The 13,035-nt window shown below is 40.0% G+C and overlaps 1 protein-coding gene across 2 annotated transcripts in view; it reads right to left on the reverse strand.

Annotated features, from left to right (window-relative positions):
• The window catches only part of TBC1D9B (TBC1 domain family member 9B), a 424,635-nt gene that overhangs the window by 201,487 nt on the left and 210,113 nt on the right, over positions 1-13,035 (reverse strand). For both annotated transcript variants that reach the window (XM_053718644.1, XM_053718642.1), the window contains exon 13: positions 1,403-1,532. In XM_053718644.1, coding sequence (XP_053574619.1) covers positions 1,403-1,532 — 130 coding nt within the window. The remainder of the gene's footprint in view (positions 1-1,402; positions 1,533-13,035) is intronic.

A 13,035-nucleotide genomic window follows, 5' to 3' on the forward strand; every position in this document is an offset into this window, starting at 1 on the left:
CTGTGACAAAAGGCAAAGAATGACTGGGGGATGAGGGGAGTGGGGAGGTATTTAAGCCTTTGGCTGGGGTGTCTTTGCCTCCTCCTGGTGGCCAGGTTCTTAATTCCCACAAGTAATGAATGAAGCAGTGGACTCTCCTCCCATTAAGATGGAAAGACTTGTTCATTTATAGCAAGGAAAACATGATCTTACATTCACATGCATTGCAGAGGGAAGGAGCAAAGAGATGAAAAACCTGGAAGTTTTTTGACCAGAGATATCCATTTTTAGCGCAGGGCCACCAAATATGCACAGCAGAGCTAGTATATACAGTTTCTCCAGCATAGACTTGCATGATCCTGAAACAATGCAATTCTGAATGGACTCAGAACAATTAAAAAAGGGTCACACAATGGGCCGCTAATTACATAAAACACAACACTCATTCCCACTCTCTGGTACCAATATCCACTTGAAGATCTCTTTCCCACTTGCGCAAGTTCTAATATTTTTGAAAAGTAGTGCACCCCTGGAGACACTTATAGCGAAACTAAAGAGGTTTGTATAGTAGTTGAGCACTAGCTCTCCAATGGGATTCCCAAACTGTAAGAGGTCTCAACAATGTTGATAGGAACTAACAGGATTAGAGGAAGGAGCCTAATCTCAAGGTTTCAAAGCATAACTTTTTGGTCAGGTGAAAGATGTCTGTAATGGAGGAGGGTGTAATTAAGGTGTGAGATGTGTACAAGGTGTGAGATTCACTAACATCTACTACAAGCCAGTCTCTGTAGGTGGGAATCGAAAGAAATGAAGCAAACCGAGTATAGAATGGATTGGGGAAGTGTGACAGGGAATGTGATGTCTGTTTCTAAGCTGGTGCCATGTTTCAAGACACCTCTTCACAATAAAGTTGGGAATCTCTCTAAGGTTTCTTAAATGTGTGGGGAGTTTTTAAGTTATTAGAAGGATGGGAGAGATGCCTGTCCTAGGTCCCTCCATCTAGTTGGTGGCTAATAAAGGCCACAATTAGATATGTTGAACATTTCTAATTGTGCCATTTCAGAATACAGTTGCAAATTTTGCAACTATGAGAAAACCCCCCTCCCCGTCTGCTCATAGTTGCAAAATGTGTGTCACCACTATCAGCCAGCCGAACTGCCATACATAAAAAGAGAAAGCAGATTGAAAACGTATTTAGGATCTAAGAAGAGACCTTAAGGGGCAGGCAGCAAAAAGGTAAGTCAACTTGGGAAGAGTGACATTTTTAGGACAGATACTATCCCCCCAGCCATTAGATCTACACAAAATGCCACTTGCTTATTAGATTAATTTTACAGATTTTCATAATGGTAGATAAAAGATTTAATTTAAAAAGCAAAATGTTGAGTGTTTAGTGAATGACATGAAGGTAGCTACATTTTACCTCGTAGGATGCCTTAATAAGGTCAAATATTTCAACTTCAGGAGGTGGCTCATCTCCACTTGTGAGTAAAGCATGTAAGTGAGGAATTGGAGGGGACACACTCTGCTTATTCACCACATTGTCAAGGTATCTTTAAAGAGAAAGAATATGGAATAAATTAGTTTTCCAGGACAATCACCATTGTAAAGACAGAGAGCCCAAGTGCTAAGCAACCCATGCAAAATCTGCTCAGTTCAAATGTTATATGCATCTATACTTTTTTTATTTTTTTAACATCCCTAGTATTTTATTTTTATTTAAGATCCCCTTTTGGAGACATGTTATCTGTATTATTGGCAACTATGATCACTAATTGCCCACCACCACTTTGGCCAGGTTTTCCAACGCTCTCTCCCAACTCCACCCAGGCCTGGCCTTGGCAACCCAAACTGACCCACAGACCGCCCCACCCTGTCATAGGACCTCCCACAAAACAACAGTGGGCTTCCGGCAAGTGCCTCCTTATAAGAGTGCCCTTTATAAGAAAATCCTGGAGACACCACTGATCTGAATATTTTATGAAATTTATCAAGGGCCGGTTAGACAAGGTTCACTACCATAAAATCTTGTATACTCCTGCCACTGTAAATCATACTTATCGGATCAGAATGGAATGACTGAAATCCGCCACACTTTAGATGGAGTAGAGGTTAAGAAGCAGCGGTCTTAAGAACACATCTACTTATCTAGCGTTTCAGCTGGGGCTCTGAAGCTGCACTCGCAGCTTAATAATGGAGCCTATAGTTTAATAATGGTTACAATTAAAATGTACATGAGTGTATTTCAGCTTTCAATATAATTATGTTCTTGTAATTGCTTTCTAGTAAAAGCTATCATGGTTTCAGCAGCATACACACATTACGGTCCTCTGCACCTAAATGCCTGGTCAGATCGCTGGTGGTGGCATGCAATGTGTATGAGATCTCTCAACACTAACTTTATGATGTGCAGTGTTTAAGTGCTGGTGCACACACATATCATACATGCACATGCCACTGAAAGAATGGTATCTTTTACTAGAGGCATGTGTACAAAGTATATTGGAAAATGCTTCTACTGAAAAATGAAATGCATTTATGAACATTTCAATTTTGACTACTCTCTTACTGTAACAGAACAACGCCATGGGAATTAAGCAAAACTGATAATATAAATTAATTGAAAAGTTGTTTAAAATGTCATGCCCTATCCAATCTATTTAAGTTTAATTTTACAGTCCCTTTAAAGTAAAAAATTTAGTTATGCAAAAACATAATTTATGCGTACCTGATAAATAATTTTCTTTCTTGGCAGTGAGATTCCATGAATTCATCATAACCTATGGGAAATACTTCAGCTGGCCAGCAGGAGGAGGCAAAGACCCCACAAACAAAGCATTAAATACTGTATCTCTCCCACTTCCCCTACACCAGAGCTTTCCAAACTTTTCATGTTGGTGACACACTTTTTAGACCTACATCATTTTGCGACACAGTAATTAATTCAGTTGTACTAGCAAAAAGGAGGTTAAACTAACTTGTTTTAAGAGATACGGACACATACATAAATGATATAATAATGAAATTTACAAATAACAGTATGTATGTGCAAGAATTAAAAAAAAGTTTAATAACACCAATAGCTACTTACTATTTTTATGTGATGTATGAGGTTGATGGGATGAACACAGTTTCTGAATATTTGTTGGAATATTAGAAAAAGACACTCACATTTCATCATCAAGCATTTTTAAGTTTCCACTTCCTATCCATATATCAAGAGCAGGAGCAGCAATTCACTACTGGGAGCTAGTTGCAAAAAAAACCCACTGACTTCTGACTTCAGCTCAGCGTTTAAGCTGCAGCCTTCAGAGCTCGGTGAGTCAGATTGACTACTGTCCGCGCTGCAAACACATTGCTGTCCCATTCAATGACTACACATGCAGTCAGGAGCCAATTAAGGAGACTACACGTGCAGTCAGGAGCCAATGTGCCGCCAAAGCTGCCAATGGGAATAGTTTCAGTTCCCACTGAGCTGCGCCAATTGGTTAAGATGATCTGTGACCCACAAGGTATCAATCACATGTCAACCATGTGATATGCGTAGCAGGCAGGCGGAAAGTCAGAAACCAAAAAAATAAATAAATTTAAAAAAATTTGTGCTGAAGCAGGGACACACCTACACATTGCTGCCGACACACTAGTGTGTCCCGACACACAGTTTGGAAACACTGCCCTACATTCTTAGTAGTTCAAGCTGATAATAAGGAAAAGTAGAGATATAAAAAGTGGTACAGAGGTGCCGTAAGACTGCCGCCACTACATTAGTTCAGGGCGGGTTCGTCAACTCTTACTGCCAAGAAAGAAATACATTTTTCATTAGGTAAGCATAAATTATGTTTTCGTTCTAATGGCAGTGAAAATCCACAAATTCATCATAACTTAAAGGGACAGTATACACTCATTTTCATATAACTGCATGTAATAGACACTACTATAAAAAATAAGATGCACAGATACTGATATAAAAATCCAGTATAAAACTGTTTAAAAACTTACTTAGAAGCTCTCAGTTTAGCTCTGTTGAAAAGGTAGTTGGAAAGCCCACTGCAAGTAGGAAATAAGACATTCCCCCCTCCCCCTTCTTTTGCATATGAAAAGACCCTTTACACAAACAGGAGCAAGCTGGAGTAGGTAGCTGACGGTATTCTCATAAAACGTTGCGGCTTGGTTAGGAGTCTGAAAATCAGAGCAATGTTATTTAAAAATAAGCAAAACTATACATTTAAAAAACTTTATGGGCTATATAAATAGATCATCTACAAAATATTTATGCAAAGAAAATATGAGCGCATAATGTCCCTTTGAGGGAAACAAATACCCAAGCTGTGGAGTCCACAAAGAGTGGAAGGTAGAGAAGGCAGTCCTAAGAACTATGCACCACTGCTTGAAGAGCCTTTCTCCCAATTGATGCCTCAGCTGAGGCAAAAACATTGAATCTGTAAAATGTTGTGAAAGTATGCAAAGAGGACCAAGTAGCAGTCTTACATATATGTTTGAGTGAAGCCTTATTCTTAAAGGCCCAGGAAGAAGACACTGCACGGGTAGAATGTGACGTAATTCGGGATGGAGGCTGCTGGCCCAGCTCCCTATATGCCAAACACATCAAACTTCTGAGCCAGAAAGATAGAGTAAGAGCAGTGGCCTTCTGGCCCTTGCGCTTAACAGAATGCATGATAAATAAGGAAGATGATTGATGAAAATCCTTGGTAGCATGAAGATAGAACTTCAAAACTAACTATAGGGACAAAGAAACCGAATAATCTCTTGATTAATATTGTAGGTTAAAATAACCTTAGGTAAAAAAAAAACATCTTTGTTCTCAGTACGGCCTTATGCGAATAAAAAAATAGATAAGGCAGGCCACATTGAAGGGCAGACAGTTCAGACACCTTTCGTGCAGAAGAAATAGCCAACAGGAATAACACTTTTCAGGTAAGCAACTTAATATCAATAGAATGCATAGAACTCCTTGTTGAAGAACGCTAAGAACTAAATTAAGGCTACATGGGGGAGCAACAGGTTTGAAAACAAGTCTAATTCTACCAAGAGCTTGAACAAACGACTGAGCATCTGGCAAATGAGCCAACATTTTATGTAACAAAACAGACAAGGCAGAAATCTGACCTTTAAGAGAACTAGCCGACAGACCCTTCTCTAAACCATCCTGTGGAAACTGAAGAATGTATGGAATATTCACCTTGTCCCAAGGAAAACCACTATTTGCACACCAAGACAGATAAACCTTCCATACTTTGTGGAAATACGTCTAATAACGGGCTTCCTAGGCTGAATCAGGTTATCAATCCTCTCTGGAACAAAACAATGCACTCAATCTCTTTGCAGTCAGCCTCAGAGAATATACATTTTTATAGAAAAATGGACCGTGAGCTAGAAGGTCTGGCCTCTGAGGCAACCGCCAAGGAGGAGCAGATGACATTATCACTAGGTCTGCATACTAAGTCCTGCATGGCCACACAGGAGATAACAATCCTTGAGGTTCCCTCCTGTTTGATTCAAGCTATTATTATTCGAGGTAGCAGAACAACTGGAGAAAAAAAGATACACTAGATTGAAATACCAAGGAACTGCTAACTAAAACGTCCACCAACTCCGCCTGAGGGTCTCTCGATCTCGACCCGTATCTCAGAAGTTTGGCATTGAGATGGGAAGCCATCAGGTCTATCGCCGTGCACCCCCACCTGCATGTGATCTTGCAAAACACCTCCTGGTTTAGAGACCATTCCCCTGAATTCAAAGTCTGTCTGCTCAGAAAAACATAATTTATGTAAGAACTTACCTGATAAATTCATTTCTTTCATATTAGCAAGAGTCCATGAGCTAGTGACGTATGGGATATACATTCCTACCATGAGGGGCAAAGTTTCCCAAACCTCAAAATGCCTATAAATACACCCCTCACCACACCCACAAATCAGTTTAAGGAATAGCCAAGAAGTGGGGTGATAATAAAAAAGTGCGAAAGCATAAAAAATAAGGAATTGGAATAATTGTGCTTTATACAAAAAAATCATAACCACCACAAAAAGGGCGGGCCTCATGGACTCTTGCTAATATGAAAGAAATGAATTTATCAGGTAAGTTCTTACATAAATTATGTTTTCTTTCATGTAATTAGCAAGAGTCCATGAGCTAGTGACGTATGGGATAATGACTACCCAAGATGTGGATCTTTCCACGCAAGAGTCACTAGAGAGGGAGGGATACAATAAAGACAGCCAATTCCGCTAAAAAATAATCCACACCCAAAATAAAGTTTAAATTTTATAATGAAAAAAACTGAAAATATAAGCAGAAGATTCAAACTGAAACAGCTGCCTGAAGTACTTTTCTACCAAAAACAGCTTCAAAAGAAGAAAACACATCAAAATGGTAGAATTTAGTAAAAGTATGCAAAGAAGACCAAGTTGCTGCTTTGCAAATCTGATCAACCGAAGCTTCATTCCTAAACGCCCAGGAAGTAGAAACTGACCTAGTAGAATGAGCTGTAATCCTTTGAGGCAGAGTTTTACCCGACTCAACATAAGCATGATGAATTAAAGATTTCAACCAAGATGCCAAAGAAATGGCAGAGGCCTTCTGACCTTTCCTAGAACCGGAAAAGATAACAAATAGACTAGAAGTCTTTCGGAAATTCTTAGTAGCTTCAACATAATATTTCAAAGCTCTAACTACATCCAAAGAATGCAATGATCTCTCCTTAGAATTCTTAGGATTAGGACACAATGAAGGAACCACAATTTCTCTACTAATGTTGTTGGAATTCACAACCTTAAGAAAAAAATTTAAAAGAAGTTCGCAACACCGCCTTATCCTGGTGAAAAATCAGAAAAGGAGACTCACAAGAAAGAGCAGATAATTCAGAAACTCTTCTGGCAGAAGAGATGGCCAAAAGGAACAAAACTTTCCAAGAAAGTAATTTAATGTCCAATGAATGCATGGGTTCAAACGGAGGAGCTTGAAGAGCCCCCAGAACCAAATTCAAACTCCAAGGAGGATAAATTGACTTAATGACAGGTTTTATACGAACCAAAGCTTGTACAAAACAATGAATATCAGGAAGATTAGCAATCTTTCTGTGAAAAAGAACAGAAAGAGCAGAGATTTGTCCTTTCAAGGAACTTGCAGACAAACCTTTATCCAAACCATCCTGAAGAAACTGTAAAATTCACGGAATTCTAAAAGAATGCCAGGAAAAATGATGAGAAAGACACCAAGAAATATAAGTCTTCCAGACTCTATAATATATCTCCCTAGATACGGATTTACGAGCCTGTAACATAGTATTAATCACAGAGTCAGAGAAACCTCTTTGACTAAGAATGAAGCGTTCAATCTCCATACCTTTAAATTTAAGGATTTGAGATCCTGATGGAAAAAAGGACCTTGCGACAGAAGGTCTGGTCTTAACGGAAGAGTCCACGGTTGGCAAGAGCCCATCCGGACAAGATCCGCATACCAAAACCTGTGAGGCCATGCTGGAGCTACCAGCAGAACAACCGAGCATTCCTTCAGAATCTTGGAGATTACTCTTGGAAGAAGAACTAGAGGCGGAAAGATATAGGCAGGATGATACTTCCAAGGAAGTGACAATGCATCCACTGCTTCCGCTTGAGGATCCCTGGATCTGGACAGATACCTGGGAAGTTTCTTGTTTAGATGAGAGGCCATCAGATCTATTTCTGGAAGTCCCCACATTTGAACAATCTGAAGAAATACCTCTGGGTGAAGAGACCATTCGCCCGGATGTAACGTTTGGCGACTGAGATAATCCGCTTCCCAATTGTCTATACCTGGTATATGAACCGCAGAAACTAGACAGGAGCTGGATTCCGCCCAAAAAAGAATTCGAGATACTTCTTTCATAGCCAGAGGACTGTGAGTCCCTCCTTGATGATTGATGTATGCCACAGTTGTGACATTGTCTGTATGAAAACAAATGAACGATTCTCTCTTTAGAAGAGGCCAAGACTGAAGAGCTCTGAAAATTGCACGGAGTTCCAAAATATTGATCGGTAATCTCACCTCCTGAGATTCCCAAACCCCTTGTGCTGTCAGAGACCCCCACACAGCTCCCCAACCTGTAAGACTTGCATCTGTTGAAATTACAGTCCAGGTCGGAAGAACAAAAGAAGCCCCCTGAACTAAATGATGGTGATCTGTCCACCACGTCAGAGAGTGTCGTACAATCGGTTTAAAAGATATTAATTGAGATATCTTTGTGTAATCCCTGCACCACTGGTTCAGCATACAGAGCTGAAGAGGTCGCATGTGAAAACGAGCAAAGGGGATCGCGTCCGATGCAGCAGTCATAAGACCTAGAATTTCCATGCATAAGGCTACCGAAGGGAATGATTGTGACTGAAGGTTTCGACAAGCTGATATCAATTTTAGACGTCTCTTGTCTGTCAAAGATAGAGTCATGGACACTGAATCTATCTGGAAACCTAAAAAGGTTACCCTTGTCTGAGGAATCAATGAACTTTTTGGTAAATTGATCCTCCAACCATGATCTTGAAGAAACAACACAAGTCGATTCGTATGAGATTCTGCTAAATGTGAAGACTGAGCAAGTACCAAGATATCGTCCAAATAAGGAAATACCACAATATCCTGTTCTCTGATTACAGACAGAAGGGCACCGAGAACCTTTGTAAAAATTATTGGAGCTGTTGCTAGGCCAAACGGTAGAGCCACAAACTGGTAATGCTTGTCTAGGAAAGAGAATCTCAGAAACTGATAGTGATCTGGATGAATCGGAATATGCAGATATGCATCCTGTAAATCTATTGTAGACATATAATGCTCTTGCTGAACAAAAGGCAGGATAGTCCTCACAGTTACCATTTTGAATGTTGGTATCCTTACATAACGATTCAATATTTTTAGATCCAGAACTGGTCTGAAGGAATTCTCCTTCTTTGGTACAATGAAGAGATTTGAATAAAACCCCAGCCCCTGTTCCAGAACTGGAACTGGCATAATTACTCCAACCAACTCTAGATCTGAAACATTTCAGAAATGCTTGAGCCTTCACTGGATTTACTGGGACACGGGAAAGAAAAAATCTCTTTGCAGGAGGCCTTATCTTGAAGCCAATTCTGTACCCCTCTGAAACAATGTTCTGAATCCAAAGATTGTGAACGGAATTGATCCAAATTTCTTTGAAAAAACGTAATCTGCCCCCTACCAGCTGAGCTGGAATGAGGGCCGCACCTTCATGTGGACTTAGGAGCTGGCTTTGATTTTCTAAAAGGCTTGGATTTATTCCAGACTGGAGATGGTTTCCAAACTGATACTGCTCCTGAGGATGAAGGATCAGGCTTTTGTTCCTTGTTGTGACGAAAGGAAAGAAAACGATTATTAGACCTAAATTTACCTTTAGATTTTTTATCCTGTGGTAAAAAAGTTCCTTTCCCTCCAGTAACAGTTGAGATAATAGAATCCAACTGAGAACCAAATAATTTATTACCCTGGAAAGAAAGGGAAAGCAGAGTAGACTTAGAAGACATATCAGCGTTCCAAGTTTTAAGCCATAAAGCTCTTCTAGCTAAAATAGCTAGAGACATATACCTGACATCAACTCTAATGATATCAAAGATGGCATCACAAATAAAATTATTAGCATGTTGAAGAAGAATAATAATGCTATGAGAATTATGATCTGTTACTTGTTGCGCTAAAGCTTCTAACCAAAAAGTTGAAGCTGCAGCAACATCCGCTAAAGATATAGCAGGTCTAAGAAGATTACCTGAACACAAGTAAGCTTTTCTTAGAAAGGATTCAATTTTCCTATCTAAAGGATCCTTAAAGGAAGTACCATCTGCCGTAGGAATAGTAGTACGCTTAGCAAGAGTAGAGACAGCCCCATCAACCTTAGGGATTTTGTCCCAAAACTCTAATCTGTCAGATGGCAAAGGATATAATTGCTTAAAACGTTTAGAAGGAGTAAATGAATTACCCAAATTATTCCATTCCCTGGAAATAACTTCAGAAATAGCACCAGGGACAGGAAAAACTTCTGGAATAACTACAGGAGATTTAAAAACCTTATCTAAACGTTTAGATTTAGTATCAAGAGGACCAGAATCCTCAATTTCTAATGCAATTAGGACTTCTTTAAGTAAAGAACGAATAAATTCCATTTTAAATAAATATGAAGATTTATCAGCATCAACCTCTAAGACAGAATCCTCTGAACCAGAAGAACTATTATCAGAATCAGAATGATGATGTTCATTTAAAAATTCATCTGAAAAATGAGAAGTTTTAAAAGACTTTTTACGTTTACTAGAAGGAGGAATAACAGACATAGCCTTCTTAATGGATTTAGAAACAAAATCTCTTATGATATCAGGAACACTCTGAGTATTAGATGTTGACGGAACAGCAACAGGTAATGTAACTTTACTAAAGGAAATATTATCTGCATTAACAAGTTTGTCATGACATTCAATACAAACAACAGCTGGAGGAACAGCTACCAAAAGTTTACAGCAGATACACTTAGCTTTGGTAGCTCCAGCATCAGACAGCGATTTTCCAGAAGTATCTTCTGACTCAGTTTCAACGTGGGACATCTTGCAATATGTAATAGAAAAAACAACATATAAAGCAAAATAGATCAAATTCCTTAAATGACAGTTTCAGGAATGGGAAAAAATGCCAGTGAACAAGCTTCTAGCAACCAGAAGCAATAAATAATGAGACTTAAATAATGTGGAGACAATAGTGACGCCCATATTTTTTTAGCGCCAAAAAAGACGCCCACATTATTTGGCGCCTAAATGCTTTTGGCGGCAAAAATGACGCCACATCCGGAACGCCGACACTTTTGGCGCAAAAGAGCGTAAAAAATGACGCAACTTCCGGCGACACGTATGACGTCGGAAACAGAAAAAAAAATTTGCGCCAAAAAAGTCAGCGCCAAGAATGACGTAATAAAATGAAGCATTTTCAGCCCCCGCAAGCCTAACAGCCCACAGGGAAAAGTCAAATTTTAAGGTAAGAAAAAAATGATTTATTCAAATGCATTATCCCAAATATGAAACTGACTGTCTGAAAATAAGGAATGTTGAACATCCTGAGTCAAGGCAAATAAATGTTTGAATACATATATTTAGAACTTTATAAAAAAGTGCCCAACCATAGCTTAGAGTGTCACAGAAAATAAGACTTACTTACCCCAGGACACTCATCTACATGTTGTAGAAAGCCAAACCAGTACTGAAACGAAAATCAGCAGAGGTAATGGTATATATATATAAGAGTATATCGTCGATCTGAAAAGGGAGGTAAGAGATGAATCTCTACGACCGATAACAGAGAACCTATGAAATAGACCCCGTAGAAGGAGATCATTGAATTCAAATAGGCAATACTCTCCTCACATCCCTCTGACATTCACTGCACGCTGAGAGGAAAACCGGGCTCCAACCTGCTGCGGAGCGCATATCAACGTAGAATCTAGCACAAACTTACTTCACCACCTCCATAGGAGGCAAAGTTTGTAAAACTGATTTGTGGGTGTGGTGAGGGGTGTATTTATAGGCATTTTGAGGTTTGAAAAACTTTGCCCCTCCTGGTAGGAATGTATATCCCATACGTCACTAGCTCATGGACTCTTGCTAATTACATGAAAGAAATCCACTTCCCAATTGTCTATGCCTGGAATGTGAATAGCTGATATTTGGCCCTGATTTGTATCCTGCAGTGGGCAGAGACAAGACACCTATCTCATTGCAAGGGAACTGCAGATTACGCCCTGGTGGTTGATATAAGCCCCGTAGTGATGTTGTCCGTTTGAAATAGAATAAAACGGGTGTAACGCAACTGGAGCCATGACTGAAGAGCATTGAATATGACCCTTAATCACAGAATGTTGATTGGAAGAACCGCTTCTTCCAGATGCCAAGTACCCTGGGTTCTCCGAGAACCCAAGACAGCACCCTAACCTGTCAAACTCGCATCCCAGGATGGGCATAGGAAACACATACCCTGAATAATGTCTTCCTAAGACAGCTACCAGGACAGAGACACTATCGTCACTGGATCCAGAGATATTGTCTGAGACAGATCCAAGTGATTTCCGTTCCATTGACTGAACATACATAACTGCACAGGTCTCAGATGAAAACAAGCAAAAGGAATAGTGTCTGAGGCCGCCCACATGAGGCCCACTACCTCCATACATTGGGTCACTTAAGGCAGAGTAGTAGATTGAAGGAGGCGATAGGCAGACTGCAGCTTATCCCTGCCTTGATCTAAGAGATAGATATGCATGCTGGTAGAATCCAAGATTATCCCCAGTGGGTTCACTCTTGTTTTCGGAGGGAGGAAACTTTTCCAGATTTAGCTTCCATCCATGCGTCTGAAAATACCAGATTAACCTCTGTGTGAGATGTCGCTAAATGTAAAGATGGCACCTGGACCCAGATATCATCCAAGTATGGGGGCCACAGCAATCCCATGTAGTCGAACTACAGCAAGAAAAACCTGTAAAGATTTGGGGAGCCGGAGATAGACCAAATGGTAGCTCTACAAACTGGTAATGCTTGTCCAGTTAAGCAAAACCTAGGTATGGGTAGTGATCTTGGTGATAGGGATGTGGAGGTAGGCATCTTTCAAATCTATGGTGGTCATGAACTGACCCTCTTGCACGAGAAAAATAATGGACCTGATGGTCTCCATTTTGAAAGAAGGCACCCTAAAGAATTTGTTGAGGCACTTCAGATCTAAAATGGGATGAAAGGTTCCCTTCCTTTTTGGGAACAACAAAAAGGTTTGAATAGAACCCTCTTCCTCTCTCTGCTTGAGGCACGGGGGCAACAACTCCCATAGATATTAGATCTTCTACACAGCGTAGAAAAGGCAACCTTTTTCTGGCTTCACCGAGATCCTTAATAGAAGGAATCTGCCCCTTGGAGGGCGAGATCGGAAGCCTATCTTGTAACACTGAGATATGATGTCCAGAATCCAGGGATCCTGGACGGATTGAGCCCAAGCTTCCCGAAACTTAGATATTAAGTACTTAAG

This window comes from Bombina bombina, chromosome 6 (genome assembly GCF_027579735.1).
Source record: "Bombina bombina isolate aBomBom1 chromosome 6, aBomBom1.pri, whole genome shotgun sequence".
NCBI lineage: Eukaryota > Metazoa > Chordata > Amphibia > Anura > Bombinatoridae > Bombina > Bombina bombina.